This window comes from Python bivittatus, unplaced genomic scaffold, assembly GCF_059951505.1.
Source record: "Python bivittatus isolate LINGU-HERP-01145 unplaced genomic scaffold, Pbiv_v1 ctg000480_np1212, whole genome shotgun sequence".
NCBI lineage: Eukaryota > Metazoa > Chordata > Lepidosauria > Squamata > Pythonidae > Python > Python bivittatus.
Window position 1 is genome coordinate 91,667,103 of NW_028277075.1, and position 21,599 is coordinate 91,688,701.

A 21,599-nucleotide genomic window follows, 5' to 3' on the forward strand; every position below is an offset into this window, starting at 1 on the left:
ACATTCAGTACAATTCATCTGGCACTCAGAGAAAGATCTCATCATATGAAAATTAGCAATTATAATCCCTATCTTAATAAAAGGTGATAACTATGAATGCAAAAGCTACTGGGGCATCAGTCTTCTATCAATTATTGAAAAGGTCTTCATGACAATTATCCATCCTACATTTCTAGAAACAGCAGGAACAGACAACTAGAGAACAGCAGGCCAGTTTACAACCAGACCAAGGAGGTTGTGATCAGATTTTCACCATCAGACAACTTATGGGAGAAAGACTTCAATGTGGCAAAGAAATAGTCATGGTATTCATTGCTTTTGAGCAATCGCCAACGGTGTATGCTGGCTAGCTTTATGGAAAGCACTGAAAATTGAACACATGCCCATAAAAATCAAACATCTACTCCAAGAAACCTGCAAGAATTCCATCAACTGTGTATGAATCCGAAATAAACTTTCAAAGAATTCCTAATTCAAAGTAGCATTAGGCAGGGCTACATGATCCACTCCTGCTACTCTCAGTCTTTTTTTTTTTTTAATTTATTCAAGCAATTTAAATGGAAGGTTAAAAGCATTAATAAAAGCATGCATTACTACATTGTATGAAATATATAAGACAGAATAAACAATAAAATATAGAGTTAAAAACAATAACAAAGTGTAAAAACTGTACTGTAGTAAAATTTTTAAAGTATCACAGTGGAATTAACAGATCATTAAAAGATCTGGGGAAAATAAAGAGCCTTTATCTAGCATGGAAAAGACAATAAAGATAGCACCAGGTGTATCTCAGTTGGAATGGCATTTCTAAATCTGGGGACTACCACTGAAATAGCTTCCTCCTGGGTAATCTAAATCTGTACCACAAACTGTCATTTTATTTAGAAATACTCTAGGTTGATAAAACCTCTGCTTTTATGGACTTTATTTACTGATAACAAGGATGCACTATTTTTTTTTAATTTATCTTTAGATACTGGAGTAAACAGAACGAAGAATTTGACCTATTATGTTTTGCAAAAAGGATAACTCTTTCCCAGATTGAATCAAAGGTAACTTTTCTGATGTATCCCAACACCTTTCATCTTATACACATCAAATTTTCCATAACAAGTCATAGTCGATGTTATAATGAGAAAAGCTTTTGGCAGCAGGCAAGGGGAACAGTATGATGAAGGCAGCTACATAACCAGCCTCATGTTTGCTGATGATAGCGCCGTATTTGCAGACAGTCACGCAGAGGCCACAGACGTCTTACATGAATCACAAACATCACCCATTCATACAGCCTGAAAATTAATGCTGAAAAAGGAAACATTTTGACACCTGATGGATCACAGTTGGCTTTCTGTCTCAAATAGAGCAGGTTAACCAATTCAAATACTTCAGAAAGGACAGAAAGCAGTGTCAAAAGCATAAGTACCCAGCAAGGTTGGTTGAGCCACTGATGTCTTTGGTGAATTAAACTTGTGTCTCTGGAAGAAACAAACATTTCAGGGAAAGCAAAGATTTGAATTTTCTAGGCACTAGTCTTGTTAATTTTGCTGTATGGATCTGAGACATAGACCATTAAAAGCAGATCTAAACAAACCTGATTTCTCTACACAACCATCTGAAGAATGACACCTTCAGACTAACATGTAGTGAACAACCTACAACTGACAATGAAATACAAAAATGTAGACTTTGTCTTATAATTAGAATGTTTTAAGCCATGCAAGATAAAGTCTCACTACTTTAACTTCTCTATTTTCATTGGATTAACATAATCTTAGGGCTTTGGAGGTAGATGATAGATGATTAGATAGATAGATAGATAGATAGATAGATAGATAGATAGATAGATAGATAGATAGACAGACAGACAGACAGACAGACAGACAGACAGACAGACAGACAGACAGACATAGAGAAGGAACAGCAGCAGCAGACTGGATTTTGTATTCTTTTCTTTCACCTTCAACAATAGCTTCTATAGGTCTTCCTTACTTCCAACCATCCTCCTCCTCCTCCTCCTCCTCCTTCAATTTTTTTATCTCACCTTTACTATTTTTATAAATGACTCAAGGCAGCGAGCATACCAAATACTCCTTACTCCTATTTTCCCTACAACAACAACCCTGTAAGGTGAGTTGGGCTGAGAGAGAGTGACTGGCCCAAAGTCACCCAGCTGGCTTTCATGCCTAAGGTGGGACTAGAACTCTCGGTCTCCCGGTTTCTAGCCTGGTGCCTTAACCACTAGACCAAACTTAGTTGTTCCATATCGTGTTCTACCTGTTGCTTCCTTGTCATCACAGACATTCTTCAATAGGCAAATGAGGTAGCCTAGTACATCCATGTTTTAAGGGGCATCCTCAACATGGCTTATTTAAAGGATTTATCCATTAGGTGCCTAGGGCAGAGCACCCAAATGGGTCCCACTGCCCTGCAATGATCACAAGCGGCTCTGAATCATCTCCTGATCAGGGAACAATCTGACCATGGCAACAGCATGATGGAAATCCCCTCATTCTTCAGATCACCAAATAACTGCTCAGTGTTAATCAGAGTTTATTAACAACCACAGTTTGTTGTGGTTTATACAGTAAAGATTCTTAGTATAACCAGTGAAGCAAAAATAAATGTCCTTTTGTAATGTCAGTGCCTTTTCCATTGTCCTTTGGATGCCTTTGTCTCTTTTCAAACTAAGTTGCCTATCTGGCAGTTTTTCTTTCATTTGCTGTTGAAGTCTGGCTTAGAAAACTGGGCTCTATACATTATCATTATGATTACATTATCATGACTTATTTTAACTTACTCCACTTAGAGTAGTGTGGAAGACAAGGCATCTTCCCATCTCCTCTGGAAGAAGAATTGCAGGCACTGATTTGGTGATGGCAGGGGTACTAAGCGGATGGAGAAAGAGCAGTCCCCAGGAGGAACACAATGAGCACAGGTGAGCAAGGAAGGATAAGGCTGATGATAGAAGTGGCAGCAGCAACAGCTTGCAGATGACTTCCAGTCCAGATGTCATTGTTTAAATAAAGCACCTATTTAAGACAGTTGGATGGGAAAAGTTTTTTTAAAAAAAAATAGTAATTCCATACAAATAGGTATCTGTTTTGAGAGTTTACATGAGTTACATTTATGTTACATTGTTGTGGCCAAAACTTGGCTTACCTAAACAATAGAACAGTATATACTGGGCTCCCAGCAAAGCACTGACAGTTTGTTGGGCAGCCCTGAGCAAAGGCAGAACCAAGGCTTATATATCCTTGACCTACTACATTGCAAAGGCAAGCCCAAAAAAAGAAAAAAAAAAGGCAAACACAATGGAAATTATGGCATAACGTTGGAATGTTTTTGATAAATGCATCTGGATGACCTCCTTATTTATCCTTTCCTCTTAGGTCAGCAGGGCAGCTGTGCTATGTCTGAGATATGGTCAGTGAATATAAACAACGTGGTTTACTGGGCCATTGGTTCCTGACAGAGTCTTCCCCCATGTTGTCACCCAGGGTGAATTCAGCTTGCTGTGAATGCTTTCTTACAAGGGCATTTTAAGAAGTTCACATGTGGTGGTGGGGGAAACTCATAGGTTGATAGTGAATGCAGCTCAGTGTGTATGGGGAGGGGGTACTTTTTACCACCGCAACATGTATGGTAGACAGAGAGTAATTTCAGAATTCACACCATGTCAACTGTGGAATTCTTTGGGCATTTTTAAATTTGATTTTCTGGGAGGAAAAAGCATTTATACAATACTGACATAAACTTGTCTTATAGTGATTCATATATTTCAAGCATGGATTTTTTTTAAAAAAAATGTTTTTAAGGAATCGGAGTCTTCAGAAAGTGAGAAAATAAAGTGTTTTTCCTTTTATGAATACTGTAACTCTTCCTCTTAGATTTTAGCATTCAGTTATAGGCATACAAATTATTGGTCTATCAACTGAGTGAAAAATAGCAATTTCTACCAGTCATTGGGAAGAAAGCACAAAGGAGAGAAAAGACATAAAACATGAGGGCAAGATACATGAAATATTGGCATGGCAGTTCCCATAGCAGATTCTGTATTCTAGACAGATGCATAAAAAAGAAAATGGGATTTAAACTTCCAAGATGGGATAGAGGAAGCCAACTAAAATATACATCAAAAAATAAAATATCCAATAGCTTGAATCTTGAGAATGACTGGATATTGTTGACCTGAACACCTCCACAGAAATCAATCAGTGAGCATACTTTCTCATGGAGATGAATGCATTTCACACTGGGTTGGTAGAATTGGAATTAGTAATAGTGCCAGAAGGATTAGTTTGAAAAGAAAAATAGTTCCTTTTCAGGTAGGATGAGTTGTGTGCCAATTAACACCTGGGGTCCACTAACTGCAGAGAGAAAGTATGCTTCTTGCATCTCTCAAGCAGTTAATGATATTGGTCTTTAATGAGACTGTATAATCCAGAGTGAAGTGATTTAAGAATGGTTAATCACCACATAGCATTGTCATAGGGGTATGATTGTGAAATCTGAAATGGCAAAATGCCTTTATCCTTAATGTCATGAAATCGGTTTCCACTTTTGGTAAGGTTAATTTCTAGGGCTAGGGTTAGAAGCAACTATCAGCCACAGTGAAAAGCAGATACATCTACACCCCTCTAGCAATTTGCTCTTTCTGTCTGCTGTCCTTTCTGCCTTTCCATCGGTTACTGCCAAGACAAGACTGTGTTAAAACTAAACAGGACTCTCTGGCCATCCCCACTGTACACTAAAGTACCTTTTCCATCTCACAGGGAAAATAAGTTATTTTCTTTCTCAAAGCCCAGTATTCATTTCCATTCTCTTTTGTTTCAGGAAAATAACAACAACAAAGCCCTTCTAGCATGTTAATGGGCATTTGAATAAGGATGGTACAGAGAGAGAAATCAAAGTAACTTTATTGAAAGAAAACCGTACATAGAAGAAAATAGAACACACAAGTAAGTTTTGAGGATGTTTGTATATCTTTGCCTAATAAGATTATCAAAACCTATCAGTGGGGTTAAAACAAAGAGATGGATTAGCTGGAATTATTCCAATCTTTCTTAAAAATCCAGGGGAAATTTCCTTCCTAACTTCCAAACACCTACCATAGCTGAGCTGAGCTTTCTCGATAGCTTAGCTACCAACTTCCCATGACCTGCTCTACCTTATTCTGGTAGAACATTGTTTTTCTCCCAACCATCTTGCTTCACACTGACTTCCAGATTTTGTTAGTGATGTGAGTAGTTTTCTGGTCTGTTCTCTGAAGGCTTTACTCTCAGATCTCAGATCCTTTCACTTGCCTTCTCAAATGAGCTCACAAGTGATTAACAGCACAACCCTGAAGTCAAGCTATTTGCTGGCCTTAGGTATGACCATTTGTTGCTCTTTAAGCTTTCAAAGGCTGGGCTGGCCCAATGTACCAACTATGGAGTACTGAATTAAATCAGTTGCCTAGGTTTTGACCAGGTGAGCAGAGATGTCTCAGCCAATCAGTTATGTTGGTTGGACTAGCTCACTCACAACTTTGCTTGGTTCAGAGGTAGGCAAGGCCTAATGGTTTCTGCAAGAATGGCCAGTTGTTTTTATTATTTCTTTGCATGCATTTTTAATTTAGCAACCTCATTCTGATTTGCACATGCTTGTTGCACTGAGAATATTTCTTATAGAAAAGTGAGGGAGAAATGGAGGGAGAAATTAGACTGAAAAATTAGAATATTCAAGCATGTCTCCCTTGTCTCTGCCATGATCCACAGAGCTATCAGCCAGGGCTTGCCATCTGATATAGACATAGTAGCTCAATTATATAAATAAACAGAAATCCTATATACACATGATACATTGCTCTTCTTCATTTGAGTCAAGCAATGCACTGAGACTTGGTTAATTTGTTGACTTAACAGAAGAAAACACTGATATTAAAATAAGATGCTAATCCATCTCTGCTTTAAAAGTTGAACTAAGATTGTTTGATTCAGAGAAAGGGCTAGCAAACTTCTTGTAGTCAGGAGCCTCCCCTAATGGGCTGAGGGGTCTCAGTAGATGGGGCAAGAGCCCAAAATGGGCAAAAATGAGTGATAGTCATGGATGTGGTCAAGGTTTTTTTTTTCTTCCTAGGGTTTTTTTGGGGTGGGGTGGGGTGGGGTGGGGTAAAGGGATATAAAACATACCATAAATCAGGCCCCATAGGCCAATCACAATATATTTTATTAATTCATGTTTTTCAGAGAAAAATATTACTGTACTTAGGAATGTTCAAAGGTCTGCATCAAACAATTAGGGAAGTGTTTAGAAAAAAATGGCAACCAATTCAACATTTAATGTAATTTATATATTAAATTGTCTATGAGGCCTGACTTTTGGTATATCGTGTGTGTGTGTATATATATAGAGAGAGAGAGGCATACATACATACATACATACATACATGCACACACACACATACAAACATACAAGCACACATTCAGTTGAAGATGGTTCTAGAGGCTACAGAAAAAAATTCAGATATGTGCCCATATCTACATAACACTGAGGATAGAGGAAAAAATGAGGTATTAATACAATAATTCTTTTGATCATAAACTTCTTATTTCTTTACTTCTTTTGAAGGCCCATGCAAGAGCACAGCAAAATGACCAGCTATATTGGGATGGATCATCACTGAATAACGATATGCCTGCAGAATATCTCAAGTCAGCTGCAAATCAAGGAGGACCCCCAAACTCTGCACCAGTTCTCTTTGGAACCCCATCCAGGACAAGAGATGGAGAATTCCCAGAATCAGGTGGCCCTAGAACCCAAAGACATTCAGTCTTGCTAGGATTGAGTTGAAGCCTGTTCTGCTCCATCCAAACTCCACAGTTTCAAGACACCAAGACAGAATTTTTATGGCCCAGAGTGGAGATACAAAGCTGGGTATTATTGGCATATTGATGATACTCACCCTGTGCCATCAGATGACCTCACCCAGTGGCTTCATGTAGATGTTAACAGGAGTGGGGAGACTGTTGAGCCCTGAGGCCCTTCGCAAAGCAAGGGCCATGGGCAAAACCTCTCCCCTTCATCAACACCAACTGGCACAACCCCAGAGGAAGGAAGAGAATGTTTCCCACTCTCAACCCCCAAAGCCTGTCCAGAAGGCTACCATGATTGATAGTAACAAAACTGCTGAGAGATCAAGAAGGGTGAGGATGGATGCACCACCTGCATCCTGTCCACACCAGAGGTCACCTGCTAGAGCAAACAATACCATTTTGGTCCCATTCCCAGGTTGGAAACCTAACTGGAAGGGGTTCAGATAATCCACCTCATCCAAAGTTCTTTGTAGATGCTGCATGACTGCTTTCTCAACAACCTTTTAATGAATTCTAAAAAGGTGAGAACTCTATCATGATTTTTGAAACATTTAATTTGGCTTAGGTGGAATCAAATCTGCTTAGTTATAGGAAGGCTGCTAATATAATTTGAATCTGAACCTCCATTTCAAAATTCTATGGAACAATCAAATCCACATTTCAGTTGCTAGACACTTTTCAATAGTGTATGGATTTTGCCATTAAAAAAATGTTCATGAGGAAAAATAATATAGGTAGTCCTTGGCTTATGTTCACTTGTTCAGTAACCATTCAAAGTTATGGCAGCACTGAAAAAAATAGACTTATGACCGGTCCTCAAAATTCCAGTCATTGCAGTGTCCCCACAGTCATGTGATTGCCAAAGCAAAGTCAATGGAGAAGCTGGCAGGGAAGGTTGCAAGTTGCCCCAGTAAGTCACTTCCACTGCTTTTTCTCTCGAGGAGCCCACTATGGAGTACGAGATCCCAGGGATATTGTACTCCATAGCGCATGCTACCCCACAGCACCCCCCTGCCCTCTTGTGGGATTTGTTGGCCCTACATGGCCCCTGACAAAACCTGCCTGTGCTCTCTAGTGCCCACCCGCAGCACCCCATCACCCTCCCATGGCACCTGCGCACCCTCTGCACTCCTTAACTGGGACTTCTACCACTTCCCGCTTAACAACCCACATGTCTTGGGGTTACAACAGCAATGGGGACTACTGGCATTGCCGTTGTGAAGCAATGCAGTCATGTGACATCACACTTTATGACCACATTGCTTAGCAATGGCAATCCCAGTCCCAACTGCTGTCATAATCCAAGGACTACCTGTATGCAAAGCTACTTTTATATACTGTTATTGAACTTTATGTTCTTTACTGGTTCACCTGTATATTCTTCGTAAAAGAACTTTTCTCTTTCTTCTATAGAAAGAAGTTTCAGTCCCCATTTTTAAAAGCCTATAAAGTCTTGCTATCTTTAAGTGAACCTTAAATTTTCTCAGGTCATGCTTAATGAACCCTAACAGTGTGCTAAGTGAAGTGAGCCGTTCACTGAGAATCAACTACTAGGGAAATATTATTCAGGCAAATACTGCAGGAATAGGAAAGATTGCTCTGGAAATATTAGGAAAAATAGACCTCTTCAAAAATAAGACACTTGAACACCATCGGGTGTTAGGATGCTTATGTTAGGGGAAAAAAAGATATATTATCTATTTTTGGAAATCATCTCCTGAAAGGCATTTTGCCTTTGGGTCAAAGACAATATCCATCCATGTTCAGGAAACTTGATTTTCTTTTCCCCATAGAATGTGCTTCTGCATGAAATGTAACTAACAGATCTCTTATTTCCAAGTGTGTCATATTGAACAAGTCTACAAAGATGTTCTAGAGCACTTGGAGAATTACATGGTACAGTGGTGCACACACAGCTGCCTTTAACTGAGTCAGAATATTGGTTGCTGGTTCCTGTAACTAGCTGAAAATGAAACAAACTGAATGCAGGACCTGTCCATTGAAATACTTCCTTCACATCTGAATGACAAAACCCTTCCACCAACAACTGCAGTTGTAACCCAGGGGCGAGGATTGCATTATCTGTAGTGCCTCTGAACACAGACTCCCTGCCTTGTCTTTTTCATTTTGTCTGGCAAATTCAAACAGTTGCACACTATTTTTGGCCTATGACAGGTTTTACCCTGGTATGAATTTTAGTTGCAACTATATGTGTGCTTGTACCAAGGAGATAAGATGAACATCATATTGAAAACCAAAGTAATACTGTGGCCATTAAAAATTAAATGTAAAATATAGCATTCATTCGCAAAGCAGGTTTGATAATGCCAACATCCTGGTACCACCTTTACCTAATTGTAGAACATAGGTTATCACTGAAGCTTCTGGCTAAACTGAAATTCAAACAAAGAAACTATTACAGTTCTTTTGTTCATTGATAATCACTTCAGCTTCAGTCATCGCTCTGATCACTTTATACTCTGGTTCTTGTGTTAAATCCTGAATGGACTAAGTTAGCAGACATGAACTGGAGGAGTAACTAGTTCCGTCTATATGGGTCTTCCAGAGCTTCATGCCTTCCAAATACAGTATATTGGATTACAAAACCTACTACCCCAGCCTCTATGGCATTTAACTTCTGCATCTTTGTCATTCCTATTCAGGAGTAGTTTCTTTTTCTTTTTTAATTTATACAGTATAAATCTCATGGTCTTCCTCCTCCAAATAACGTTTGGAGCGTTTTCAATGGCAATCCCACTCTCATGTATATACTTACTTAAATGTCTCATTCAGATCCATGAGATTATTCACAGATAGCATAGCCTATCCATGTTTGTTTGGAGGAGGAGAGTAGAGGTTGGTATGTTCCACATAAGCATCAATTTAAAGATTAAGCAGATATTAAAAAGGTGCAGAAGCAAGCATGTAGGCGACTTATACTATTTTTTCCACCCTCTCAGAGCAAAAGAATTTGACCAGTGGCGTAACACTGTCATTGGAGTAAGCATGTTTTTGATTTTTGGCCCTTGGAAAGGAGTTATACTGTGAAAACTGAAAACAGTAAGGGCTGGCAATGTTTAATGCAACTATTTTGGTCTCTGATTTTAGCCCAGAGATGTAGTAAATTGTGCCAACCAAAATTTGACGCATTTCTACAGTGCAATCTGAATTTCAGATGCAACTTTGGGCCATATTCTAAGCCAGCAAGACATTGACAGAATATCATCACAGAAGGATGAGAGAGAGCAGCAATTTCCTGCTGGTTCCCTCCTCCTTCTCTGAGTAGGCTGGGAATAAATGTTCTAGGTGTGTTACATCCAACAGCTTGCTTTGGTTTCTTGCTAAACTAAAACTGTGCCATTGATATTTCATAATTTTGTCAGTTCCATCTGGGAGGATTCCAGGGATTAGAGAAGACTTCAGATGCCACGTCCAAATGGCATCTACTCATAAAGCTTCTATGGGAAACATAGTGGAAAACTCTGGGTTTTTTCCCACTAGCCTTGTCCCACTATCGGATCAGGCAGTTTGGCTGCACAAGGCAGTACTATAACTTAGCATGTTAATATTTTTTCACAGGGAGAATGACAACTTGTTATTGAAATCTAGGAAGTTTGCTAGTGGTTTTGTTGTGTTTTGTTTTTTATGCTCATATTGTGTCTTGCTGATTTATGCATGGAGCCAGAGATTATCTGTCGGATTTTACAATTATTTGGATTTTTGGCCCCTCCCCCCGAGAAAAACATGTCATTTCTAAAGACTAGTCAGATTAGATAAATATAGTAATAAGCAAGCAGGCTATGGTGCTAAATGCCATTTCATACACTTAGCTCTTTATCACAATTCAATAAATAAATGCAGTGCAACCAGGAGCTTGATGAAGAGTTGAGCAATAAACTTCAGAATCATACTAGCTGCTTCAAAACCTCCATAAATATAATGATCATAATCTGCTTTCAAAGGAAAAGAAAAACAGTGTCAAACTCTTCCTGGCAGCCTGCTTCAGGCAGTAAATTATTGTTTACTAGAATATCATTATTACCTTCCATCGTCAACCAACTTCTAAAACAGTATCTTCCCTTCTCAAGTGGCAACACTTTAAAAAAGCAAAAGAAACTAAAAAAAAAAAAAATTCAAATCTGAAAATAGAGTATTTTATCACTGAGAAAGTGTATTTTCACTCATTCAAATGGCTGATACCCCTCACCCCAGGGAGGTCAATGGTGAAGGATAGAGAGCTTTATACTCACCAACATCTGGAGTGCCAGAAGATAATACATCTGGGTTTGCTTAATCCAAGATCTGTTCAGTGGTTCTTTTAAACTACCTTCATCAACTGTTAAGGTTGGGTTAGGTTTAGAGTGACTTCCCAATAGTATTCCCAGCCTCAAATGACAAAAGGTGCAGGTATTCAGAAACAAAACTCAATGCTTCCAAAGTACTTGCAGCTACAGCAGTGGTGGAAGGGAAGGGAGGGTAGTCCTCCTAAAGCTAAACTAATTTACTGTTATATCTGCAACTACCCATTTTATCATAAGTAGACTTGAAATATATTTCATTGTGAGAGCACCAGCTTCAATCTTTCCATCTCCAGGAAAGGCTGACAAAGACTCTGCTCTGAAACTCTGCAAAGCTGCTGCCATTCAGTACAGACAAAGCAGAGATAAAAGGACAAATGCTCTGATTCACTCTAAGGCACCTTCCTATATGCTAGATTAAGACTGTGTTTTTTGGCTGATTTTTGAGTCTGTGGCTGCAGAGCCAACGTTTAGCTTCTCAGTTCATAGAGACAAGGATTCCTTCTTCCTAGAGCTACCTTATCAGGCTGTAACAGTCCAGCTAACTCCTAGATGGCAGCAAAACACTCTCTGTTGCCACCTGGCAGTTTTCAGCATATCTGCAGTCCAGATGTGGTAATTCTAAGCTTCTAACTATAGGCAGACATAGAATGATCTATTGTGATCTGGAATGCTCTCTTACCACCACCAAAAAAGAAGACATCAGACATCAGAACTGCAATTAAACGGAATAGGAATAAAAGGCCACAACTTTAATGACAGAGCAAATGAAAAAGGGCATACTACGGACCAAAATTTAAGCCTTGCTCTTCATAGCCTGTTATACTGGTCTTCCAAGGGGGCTATTAAATTGCCCAAAGAAGGCTGATGCTTATTACAGGAACTGAAATGGCGCAGTCGATGCTGATATCCTCTCTCACGATGCATGACTCTATCCATTTCTTTATGTGTAAGATCTGGAGTTCAAGGTGCTACTTGGTGCTGCCTTCTCCCATTTTTCCCTGCAGCACCAACCTTGTGACATAGGTAGGGCTGAGAAAGGATGACTAGCCCAAGGTCAGCCAGTGATGTGTGGTTGAGGCTAGACTTGAACCTGGATTTCCCTGGTGCCAGTCCAACATCTGAACTACTATGCCATCATCACATAGTAATAATGCAGTTTCTGTGAAGTGCTTGTCCATAACATCAAATCCAGGAGAGGTTTTCAATTCAGGTCCTCTGGCCACAGGAAATGTATTGCTATGGCTCTTTATACCTGTCTGTTGGGAGCAAGGTGCAACAGAAAATGAACTACTGCTGCTTTTAGCTTAGGCTTCTGGTAGAAGCCATAGTGCCCCCGTGTGTATCATCACACACAGGTGTGAATTGTGTACTTTGTGTCATTAATGCAGATGAGACAAATTAGATAATTTGCATCATTATGATGCATGTGATGTATTCCCCACCCCACCCCCACCCCCACCCCCCACTCCCAATTAACTTCCATGGCTTTTAGGTTTCTGTACAATACTGGGGGCAGTGCAAAGTATGTTAGCATAGTTTTCAGTGACCTCAAGGACTGCAGAAGACAACCAATGCAGCCCTTTCCTGGGGGAAAGACTGATCAGTTCTTTGTAGTGGACCTATGTCTACTTGTTTATCTTTAGCACTGGGAGTTCCTGGGGATTGTAATGCAGTGAAGGAGGAATTATCCAGTGCTTTGAGATAACCCCTCTGGCCTCAGGAAGGTAAACATATTCCATGTCAATCTGTTAAGCAAAGCAAAGGAAAGGAAGATGACAGATGCTTGTTGTGTTGCTCTTCCAGCACATGATGTAGAGACCGTGTACTCTTATCTGGTAGATGCATCTAAGAAAAATCCTCATTTTGAGGACCTGCAGATCAACCCAGAGTTTTTTAAAAAAAGAATAATCATTTACTCTGGTGAATGATGTTCACCAGACATTTAGCAAGGTGCCTAGCTCTTGCAACCTTGTACAAGATAGGATAAATAAGAGGGATGCAAAATCTGTAAGGTGGAGTCCTACAGAATCCCTCAGAAGACTAAGGGATTAAGTGAGGAGTTGAAAAAATGCTGAAAGTAGATGTCACTGGGCTTTCCCACAGCGATTGCTTTGCCCCCATAGTGCTTGTCCTGAAACCAAATGGGGAGGTCCACTTCTGTGTGGATCTAAGGTTATTCAATGACTGTACCAGGTTTGACTGCTACCCTAGCCCATGCCTAGATCCTTTACTAGGATCTGCCCAGTTCCTTTTGAGTTTGGACCTCACCAAGGGGTATTTAGTTGGAGAAAAGCACCAGAGAAAAAGCAGCCTTTGCTTCTCCACAAGGACTCTTTCACTTAAAGAAAACCTTCCCATTTGGAGCCATAAATCTGTGGCCTTTTAAAGGTCAATGGATACTATGTTACCTGGAAAGTTCTCTGCAGCTTTTTGGGATGACTTTATCATATGTAGCCAAATCTGGTCTGAACACTTCAACCATTTGAATAAACTGCAGGAGGCTGGGTTGTCTGTGAATCTTTCAATTTTTTTTCTAGGGTTCCAGGCCTTGAAATATGTTTCACTCCTCATTGACCTAACAATAGATATTGCATATTTCCATCAAAGTCATCTTCCTTACTCTCTACAGAAAGTGTATGCTTTGAGGTGACAGTACATTTCAGTAGAAAGGCTGATCAGCTCTTTCCAAGAGAAAGAGCAAGAAAATGTTTGAAAGTTCCTTTACTCGCTTTTGGAAATATAAAATCCAATTGTTAAAATCCAAACTCTTTGCATCCTACATGAGCTACACAGATGTCTCAGCCAGTAGAACAACAAATCAAATCAAATCAGCTAGGCAGGGTTTGAGTTAAGAACATTGAAGATCACGTAAATTGTTGTACCCGATAACAAAGTCCAACTAGTGATGAAAAGGGCTTAGTATGCTTTGAGTTTAGAGTATACTGACATTTGTGTCAAGATATAACCATCTTGTGAGCTCATCTTGTAATCTCGCTTTGAATCCTTGCAAGACTTCATGACCTGCTGAGTCTAATCTTGCAGATCAAGCAGGGAATCAGGAACACTGTGGAGGCTTCCCAGGTGTCTTAAGTCAAACAAAACTTTCTTGTCCCCTCTCCCCAGTCTCCTGATCTTCCTCCATGCATTTTGCTTATTTTCCCTGGATCAGTCAGAGTCAAAAGAGAACAGCCCTTTTGACGCTCTTCCCCTTATGAGCTATTTGTCTTGCAACAAATTTAGAATAACTAATAATGCCTAGGGTTGGAATTTGAGAAAGCTTTTGACAAAGTTTGCCACCAAAGTCCTTTGAGTAAGCATAGTAGCTGTGGCTTGAGAGGACGGGTATTCTTATAAAGAGGTAATTGGCTAAAGGACAGGAAACATGGGATAGGAAGAGGATATTGCTTTTAGAAATAGGCGAACTCTCATGCTGATGGATTTGTTGTTTTCTTTTCTTTTCTTTGTGTAGTTGAAACAGGCAATTGCTGCAACAGTTTTCTAGAAGTGTTGAGGATCAAAAGCAAGGAAAATAGCATTTAAAAAAATAAAAGGAATTTTTCTCTCTCTGCCAAGGGAACTGTGTTTCTAATCTAAAGAAAAAGAATTTGAATATTTTTAAAATAAAAGTAGTAAGCCTTTAGTGTATTCAGTATGTTTCTTCTAGATGGATCATTAACTTTAGTTCAAGTTCTGTGGGCATGTCATTTTGAATGCACAGTTTTAACATCTGATTTTGCAGGAATCCATCTGTAATATTAACCTAAGGCAGCATATAGCAGGTAGGCTTCAAACCCAGTGTTGCATTGAACCCACAAATTCCTTAAACCAACCTTGCTACATAGACATCTAAAGAGGCTTCAGTAGTTGTTTTTTTGTTTGCTTTTGGTGATACTGTGCATCTTTATTATCATGTAAATATGTTATTTCAGAGTTTGGTGGTGAAACACACTGCAGCAGCATAACTTGCCAATACTGTAGTGCAGAAGCACTTGAAATTAACTATGCAAAAACACTGGTATTAGTATTTGCTAAGCGCCCCAAAATTCATGCCTGGAAACTTAATAAGCATCCAACTGAACAAGGTAAGATCTTCAAATACGTAGGGGTAGTGTTTCACACATATGGTTAACACAGGGCATATATGGAGCATGTTGTCCAAAATGCACAGAACTCAGCAATAGCCCTGCAGTTCTTTCAAAATGCTAGACATATGTTATTTATACCTGCTACACTAAAAGTATTTTGTTCTTGAGTATGGGCACAACTTCTCTCTGGAGTCCAGGTGGGACCAAATAACAACTTTACCCCTTTAGAGAGGGTGCAGTCCAATTTTTTAAGGAACATATTTCAAGTCCCATGATGTGCTCCTAATGTGGTCTTACACCAGGAAGCTAGTGTAACCAAAACTGAAACCTGTATTGAGACATGCATCTTCTCTTATAAGTTAAAGTTTCTTTTTTTTCCTCTTATAGGGTTAACACCTCTAATTTTAGGTGACAACTTTGTTTTATCTTGGGGTGGGACACTGCGTGAGAAACTGAAGTTTCTCACCTGATGTAATTCCGATGATGGGATATGAACATGGAAAGGCAGCCCTTAAACTATGCATCAAGGATTTGGAAGCCCAGTCAGAACTGGCTGCCATACTTAGAGATGTGTTCATGGGCAGTCATTCTCCTTTTTTCAAGCTATCTAGTTTCTAAGTCAAATAATGGTTCCCAAATTCAGAACAAGCCCAACCCTGGCAAAACGTAATGCCCTCCAAATGACTGTTCGGGGGGCGGGGGGACGATGGGGCTTTTCATTTGAACAAAGACTTTGCCCCTGGGGTGAAGGTGAAGGAGTTTCTGAAAGACCCACATTCTTGCATATTGCTCCTATTACAAAGATGTTCCCTTGCAGTTAATAATACCCCATCTACTCAGATTTCCAACTCCCTACCTCCAATCCATTTTATTAGGTGCTATTATTCAGTCACTGTGATCTTATGTCTCTTAACATGGCTAAATTTTGTTTTACTATTTGTAAAATACATCACACCCTGACCACACCAGTTTTATCATTATTGGTTTTTTCTGTGGTTTTTATTCACTGTCTCACACTTTGTTTTCTTTTTCTAAGCTGGTGTCTGACTATAAGAAGGTATATTGTCTTGTCTTGCCAAATGCACTGGAATTCAAAGCTCTATTTCTTAGCCTATTAATTATAAAGATTATAATACCATCTGCCATCTGATTGTGTTGAGGAACCTTGGTTTTTTGGAGATAAAAGAATGCAAGATAAATTTCCTTTAATTTAATGTAACTATATAATGCATTGGAGGCCTGTAGTCAGCATTTCCATGCTAGCCAGGAAGGAAAGAGAATTGAATTTCCTTCCTTTGTAGCAGCTTGTCAATTCAGCCTACTAGCAACCTGGCGGTTGGGTGGGCGGGCGGGGAGAGGGGAAAGGACAGGGACAACAACCTATAAAAGATGGAGCTCCTTTGCCTGGAAAGGGGAGGAAGACCATTTTTTTTTTCCACAACCAGCGCAGAACCTAAGTGGTGGGCAGACGGGGCAATCTGTTTCTCTTCCAATTTGGTGACTCATTTACGTGAAATTCCTTGTCATCTTAGTCACCCAATAAATTGATCAACAAAGCTAATTAGTGTATGACAGCTCATCTTCTCTTGATACACATTTGTTATCATGAGTCTTCACAGTAGTTCAAAGGTGACAGCAGCTGTAGCACTGATTTATTTAGAAGATGTTCATGCTTAATAGAGAAGCAGAATTAAAGGGATGCATGGAGCCCCATAAGAAGTCTCTCTGGCTATGTAGGTCATTGGTACCCAGAAATGTTGCTTTCATGATTTTAATTTGGGAAATGAAGATACGATTCAGAAAGGGCTGAAATACAACTGAGATACAACTGTTCTCTGTAAAAACTTTTTTTCAGGCAGATTTTATATCATTTTATTTATATACATAAGGGAATGTTTCACATATGATAGAACTACTGGTTTATACACATTTGGTCTAAAGTAATGCAGTAATTTCTGCAATTTGGACATGGTTCAAATCTGGATGTATTTGAGATTACACTGACAGATATTCCCCATCATCTGAATCAGATGAAATTTTGGATGTGAGCCAATAAAACTCTGCCAAGGCTGAGATCTGATGGCTAGATGGCTCTTAGTATATTTAGAGAGAAAAATCAGCAGATCTCCATATGGGTGTTTCCTGGAGTAATTTTTATCCTTAAATGTATTCTGTGGAGCAAAATACATCTTCTTGCCAAGTATGGTTAATTGACCTACAGTGAATCAGTAAGAAAACAATAGCTTTGTGAATTAGTAGCAAAACAATGGTCTTGCTATGTTTCTCATCTGCCAGTAATAGTCTCATTAATTATTCCAGTGTGGGTAGACATGGGAAATTAATTCAAAAGCTTCAGTTAGCTCAAAATATATCTGCAATAATTTTAATGGGTACAGCTTATTCAGATCACAACTTACCTCTTTTACCTCAACTAGTTCTCTACTTACTTTGTAGCCCAGCTCAAAGCACTAAAGAACTTGGAACTTAAATTTCCACGGAAATACCTCTTCCTCTCTACCTCCATGTGCCTTCCTCTTCAGAAGTGGGGCTTGTTCCTCCCCCAAGCATTTTATTGCCCATTTTTTAAAAATCTGACTTATATGACAGCAAGCCCTGTCATAGTCCATTCTTGAAGTTATATATTGGTGGAAATTATTTGAAGGACAATAGTAGTTCTAGAATTATAGCACTAGCAGAATAGGAGGTGGATAAGATTGTTTCTGGTCCAAAGTTACCTGATTTGCATCTCCAAAGTATATATGAAGTCCAGAGTTTTCAGGTTGTTGCAATATGGATTGCAAAATTTGTTGTGATATGGATGTGCAGGAAAAATGTCTGTTTTAGAAAATCACATAAGGAAAAAAAATTATTTGCAAATATTGTTTACACTTGAAAAATGCATACAAAGTGTTTATTTGGAGAAGTATCCATGAAAATCCTATGCACAGACATAAATAGGTTAGGAAAAAAACCCTTTTTAAATGTAAAGGTAAAAATCCCTCTATCATATATCATGTGTAGTCTTTTCTTCATTTTTGAGGCTTTCCCTTTACAACAGAAGTAATTAATTCAACAGATCAGGGGCACAAAATTGTCAGTTGTTAACTAGACTGAAAATCGAAGGGGCCTACTAATTAAAGCTTAGCTTGAAGTTAGATGACAATTACTAATTTTAATATAAAACTGTATGTGGATATACTACTAGAACTTTGAGTAGATTTGCATTTAACTTAACATAACACTGAGTCAGCACATACTCCATATTAAAACAAGCAAAAAGGGTAGACAATTATTGTTTCCAATAGTCCTTCACTTTTCATATAGCAAGACCATGAACCATAATTTGTATTTCTCAGACTATTCTTCCCAATGCATGGTAATACTTTTGAACTGTCACTGAGTAACTAGGGGTCTGCTTTTGGCTCAGCCTCTCATTGCGTTCTAATGACCTTGCATACTTAATCATAACTGAGAGTCAAGTGACTTTTATGAGACATGAATTTTAATTAGAGTTCACATTAACAGTGAAAGTACTTTGTCTAGAATTCCTCCAATTGTGATAATTAATTGGCTGTCATGAGTAACCTCCTGTCTTACTGAGTCTGTGGCACAGTGTCTTTTCCAACATTTATTAAGATCTTTTAATGTCTATCAGAGAACTACATTCTGCTTTTAACTGTAGATATTGCACTACTTCCTATTACGATAAACACAGAGTTTAATGGACTATAAGGGGAAAGGGGTGTCTGTTAAAGCAGAATGGTCATTAAGTTAAAAAGGGATCTTACATATGCACAGTATACATATTGTATGCATTTTACACATATGTACAATGGGATTTTATGCATGCACATTTTATGTATTTCATGCGTGCATAACATGATGAATGGGATTTTATGCATGTGCAATATGTGGAGAGATTTGGTCAGTTGTATCCAAGGTCTTTTAAACTAAGGATTTACTGCTTTGAATAAATCTTAGGGATAGCAAGCCTAAATTTAGTAACTCCAAATTTAGTTACTTATGTAGTATTTCTTCCAAGATTGTGATTATAGACGTTTGTATCTCCCCTTCCTGCATCCTAAAATTCAGATTAAAATAATCCTAGTTTTATAATAAAGTAAAGGGGAAGGGAAAGTGGCTGTGGTTGCACTCTGGGAGGCCTGTTCTAGTCATTTCTCCTTTAGCTACCAGATCTGGGCTGCAAAAAACATCAAGACTACTAGCAAAAAGTTACTGTTTTCTGTATTTCTTTCTTCCATCTAATGACCTTTCAGATTTTTGCAGCCCAGATCTGGTAAGCTTTGATATCCAGTGCTTATTTATTCATGAGAACTGATCATATTATGAAATATTTATTGAATGAGATATCATAATGAAAACCTCTGAGTAAAAGTTTCACTTTAAAAAAATACAATGGTAAATATTGGGGCTGTTCAACTTCTTCAGAAGAACTGCTGTGTAGTGCACGACTGCAAGTATGAAGCTTCCTTTTCTGGATCATTAAAGCAACTCCTTATTTTTACAGGAACATGACACTGCTTCAGAAGCTGCCCCTATTGTGTCCACATGCTTGTACATGAACCGCTATTTTCTTACTCTGGGGGAAAACATGATGCTAAGTGACTGGATGCCTTCATGGATCACTGCCGTGTCGTGGCGAAGGGGCTCGTGTAACTCAGTGAAGACATGAGCTATACTGTGCAGGGTCACCCAAGATGGACAGGTCATGACAGAGAGTTCTGACAAAATGTGGTCCACTGGAGAAGGAAATGGCAACCCACTCCAGGTTCCTTGCCAAGAAAACCCCATGGACAATGTTAAAAGGCTAAAAGATATGACGCCGGAAGATGAGCCCCTCAGGTCGGAAGATGTCCAATATGCTACTGGGAAGAGCGGAGGGCAATTCCAAGTAGCTCCAGAAAGAGTGAAGCGGCTGGGCCAAAGCCAAACAGATGTTCAGCTGTGGATGTATCTGGAAGTGAAAAGAAGGTCCGATGCTGTAAAGAACAATATTGTATAGGTACCTGGAATGTAAGATCTATGAACCAAGGCAAGCTGGATGTGGTCAAACATGAGATGACAAGATTGAACATCGACATCTTGGGAATCAGCAAATTGAAATGGACAGGAATGGGTGAATTTAATTCAGGAGACCATTATATCTACTACTGTGGACAAGAAACCCTTAGAAGAAATGGAGTAGCACTCATAGTCAGTAAGACAGTGGGAAAGTGGGTACAACCTCAAAAACGACAGAATGATCTCAGTGCAAATCCAAGGCAAACCATTCAACATCACAGTAATCCAAGTTTATGCCCCAACCACTGATGCCAAAGAAGCTGAAGTTGACCAGTTCTATGAAGACCTACAACACCTTCTAGAACTAGCACCAAAAAAAGGTGTCCTTTTCATCATAGGGGATTGGAATGCTAAAGTAGGAAGTCAAGGAGTAATCAGAATAACAGGCAAGTTTGGCCTTGGAGCACAAAATGAAGCAGGGCAAAGGCTAATAGAGTTCTGTCAAGAGAACAAGCTAGTCATAGCAAACACTCTTTTCCAACAACACAAGAGACGACTCTACACATGGACATCACCAGATGGTCAATACCGAAACCAGATTGATTATATACTTTGCAGCCAAAGATGGAGAAGCTCTATACAGACAGCAAAAACAAGACCAGGAGCTGACTGTGGCTCAGTTCATGAGATTCTTACTGCAAAATTTAGGCTTAAACTGAAGAACGTAGGGAAAAACACTAGATCATTCAGGTATGACTTAGATCATATTCCTTGTGAGTACACAGTGAAGGTGATGAATAAATTTAGGGGATTAGATTTGGTAGACAGAGTGCCTAACTATGGACGGAGGTCCATAACATTGTACAGGAGGCAGCAACTAAAACCATCCCACAGAAAAAGAAATGCAAGAAAGCAAAATGGCTGTCTGATGAGGCTTTACAAATAGCTGTGGAAAGAAGGAATGCGAAAAGCAAGGCTGAAAGGGAAAGATATAAGCAACTGAATGCAGATTTCCAGAGAATAGCAAGGAGAGATAAGAAGGCCTTCTTAAATGAATGATGCAAAGAAATCAAGGAAAACAATAGAATGGGGAAGTCTAGAGATCTCTTCAAGAAAATTGGAGATATCAAAGGAACATTTAGTGCAAAGATGAGCATGTTAAAGAACAAAAAAGGCAGGGGCCTAACAGAAGCGTAAGACATTAAGAAGAGGTGGCAAGAATACACAGAAGAACTATACAAGAAAGATCTTAATGTCCCTTATGTCCATGCTGGTGTGGTCACTGACCTTGAGCCAGACATCCTACAGAGTGAAGTCAAGTGGGCCTTAGGAAGCAT

General features: G+C 39.1%; 1 protein-coding gene across 1 annotated transcript in view; it reads left to right on the top strand.

Moving 5' to 3' along the window:
- LOC148215070 (uncharacterized) overlaps positions 1–15,710 on the top strand; it is a 163,626-nt gene extending 147,916 nt beyond the window's left edge. The window contains exons 3-7 of the mRNA XM_088145132.1: positions 177–337; positions 974–1,052; positions 6,610–6,784; positions 15,085–15,237; positions 15,628–15,710. Of these exons, the coding sequence (XP_088001258.1) occupies positions 177–337; positions 974–1,052; positions 6,610–6,784; positions 15,085–15,237; positions 15,628–15,710 (651 nt within the window). The remainder of the gene's footprint in view (positions 1–176; positions 338–973; positions 1,053–6,609; positions 6,785–15,084; positions 15,238–15,627) is intronic.
- The last annotated feature ends 5,889 nt before the right edge of the window (positions 15,711–21,599 follow it).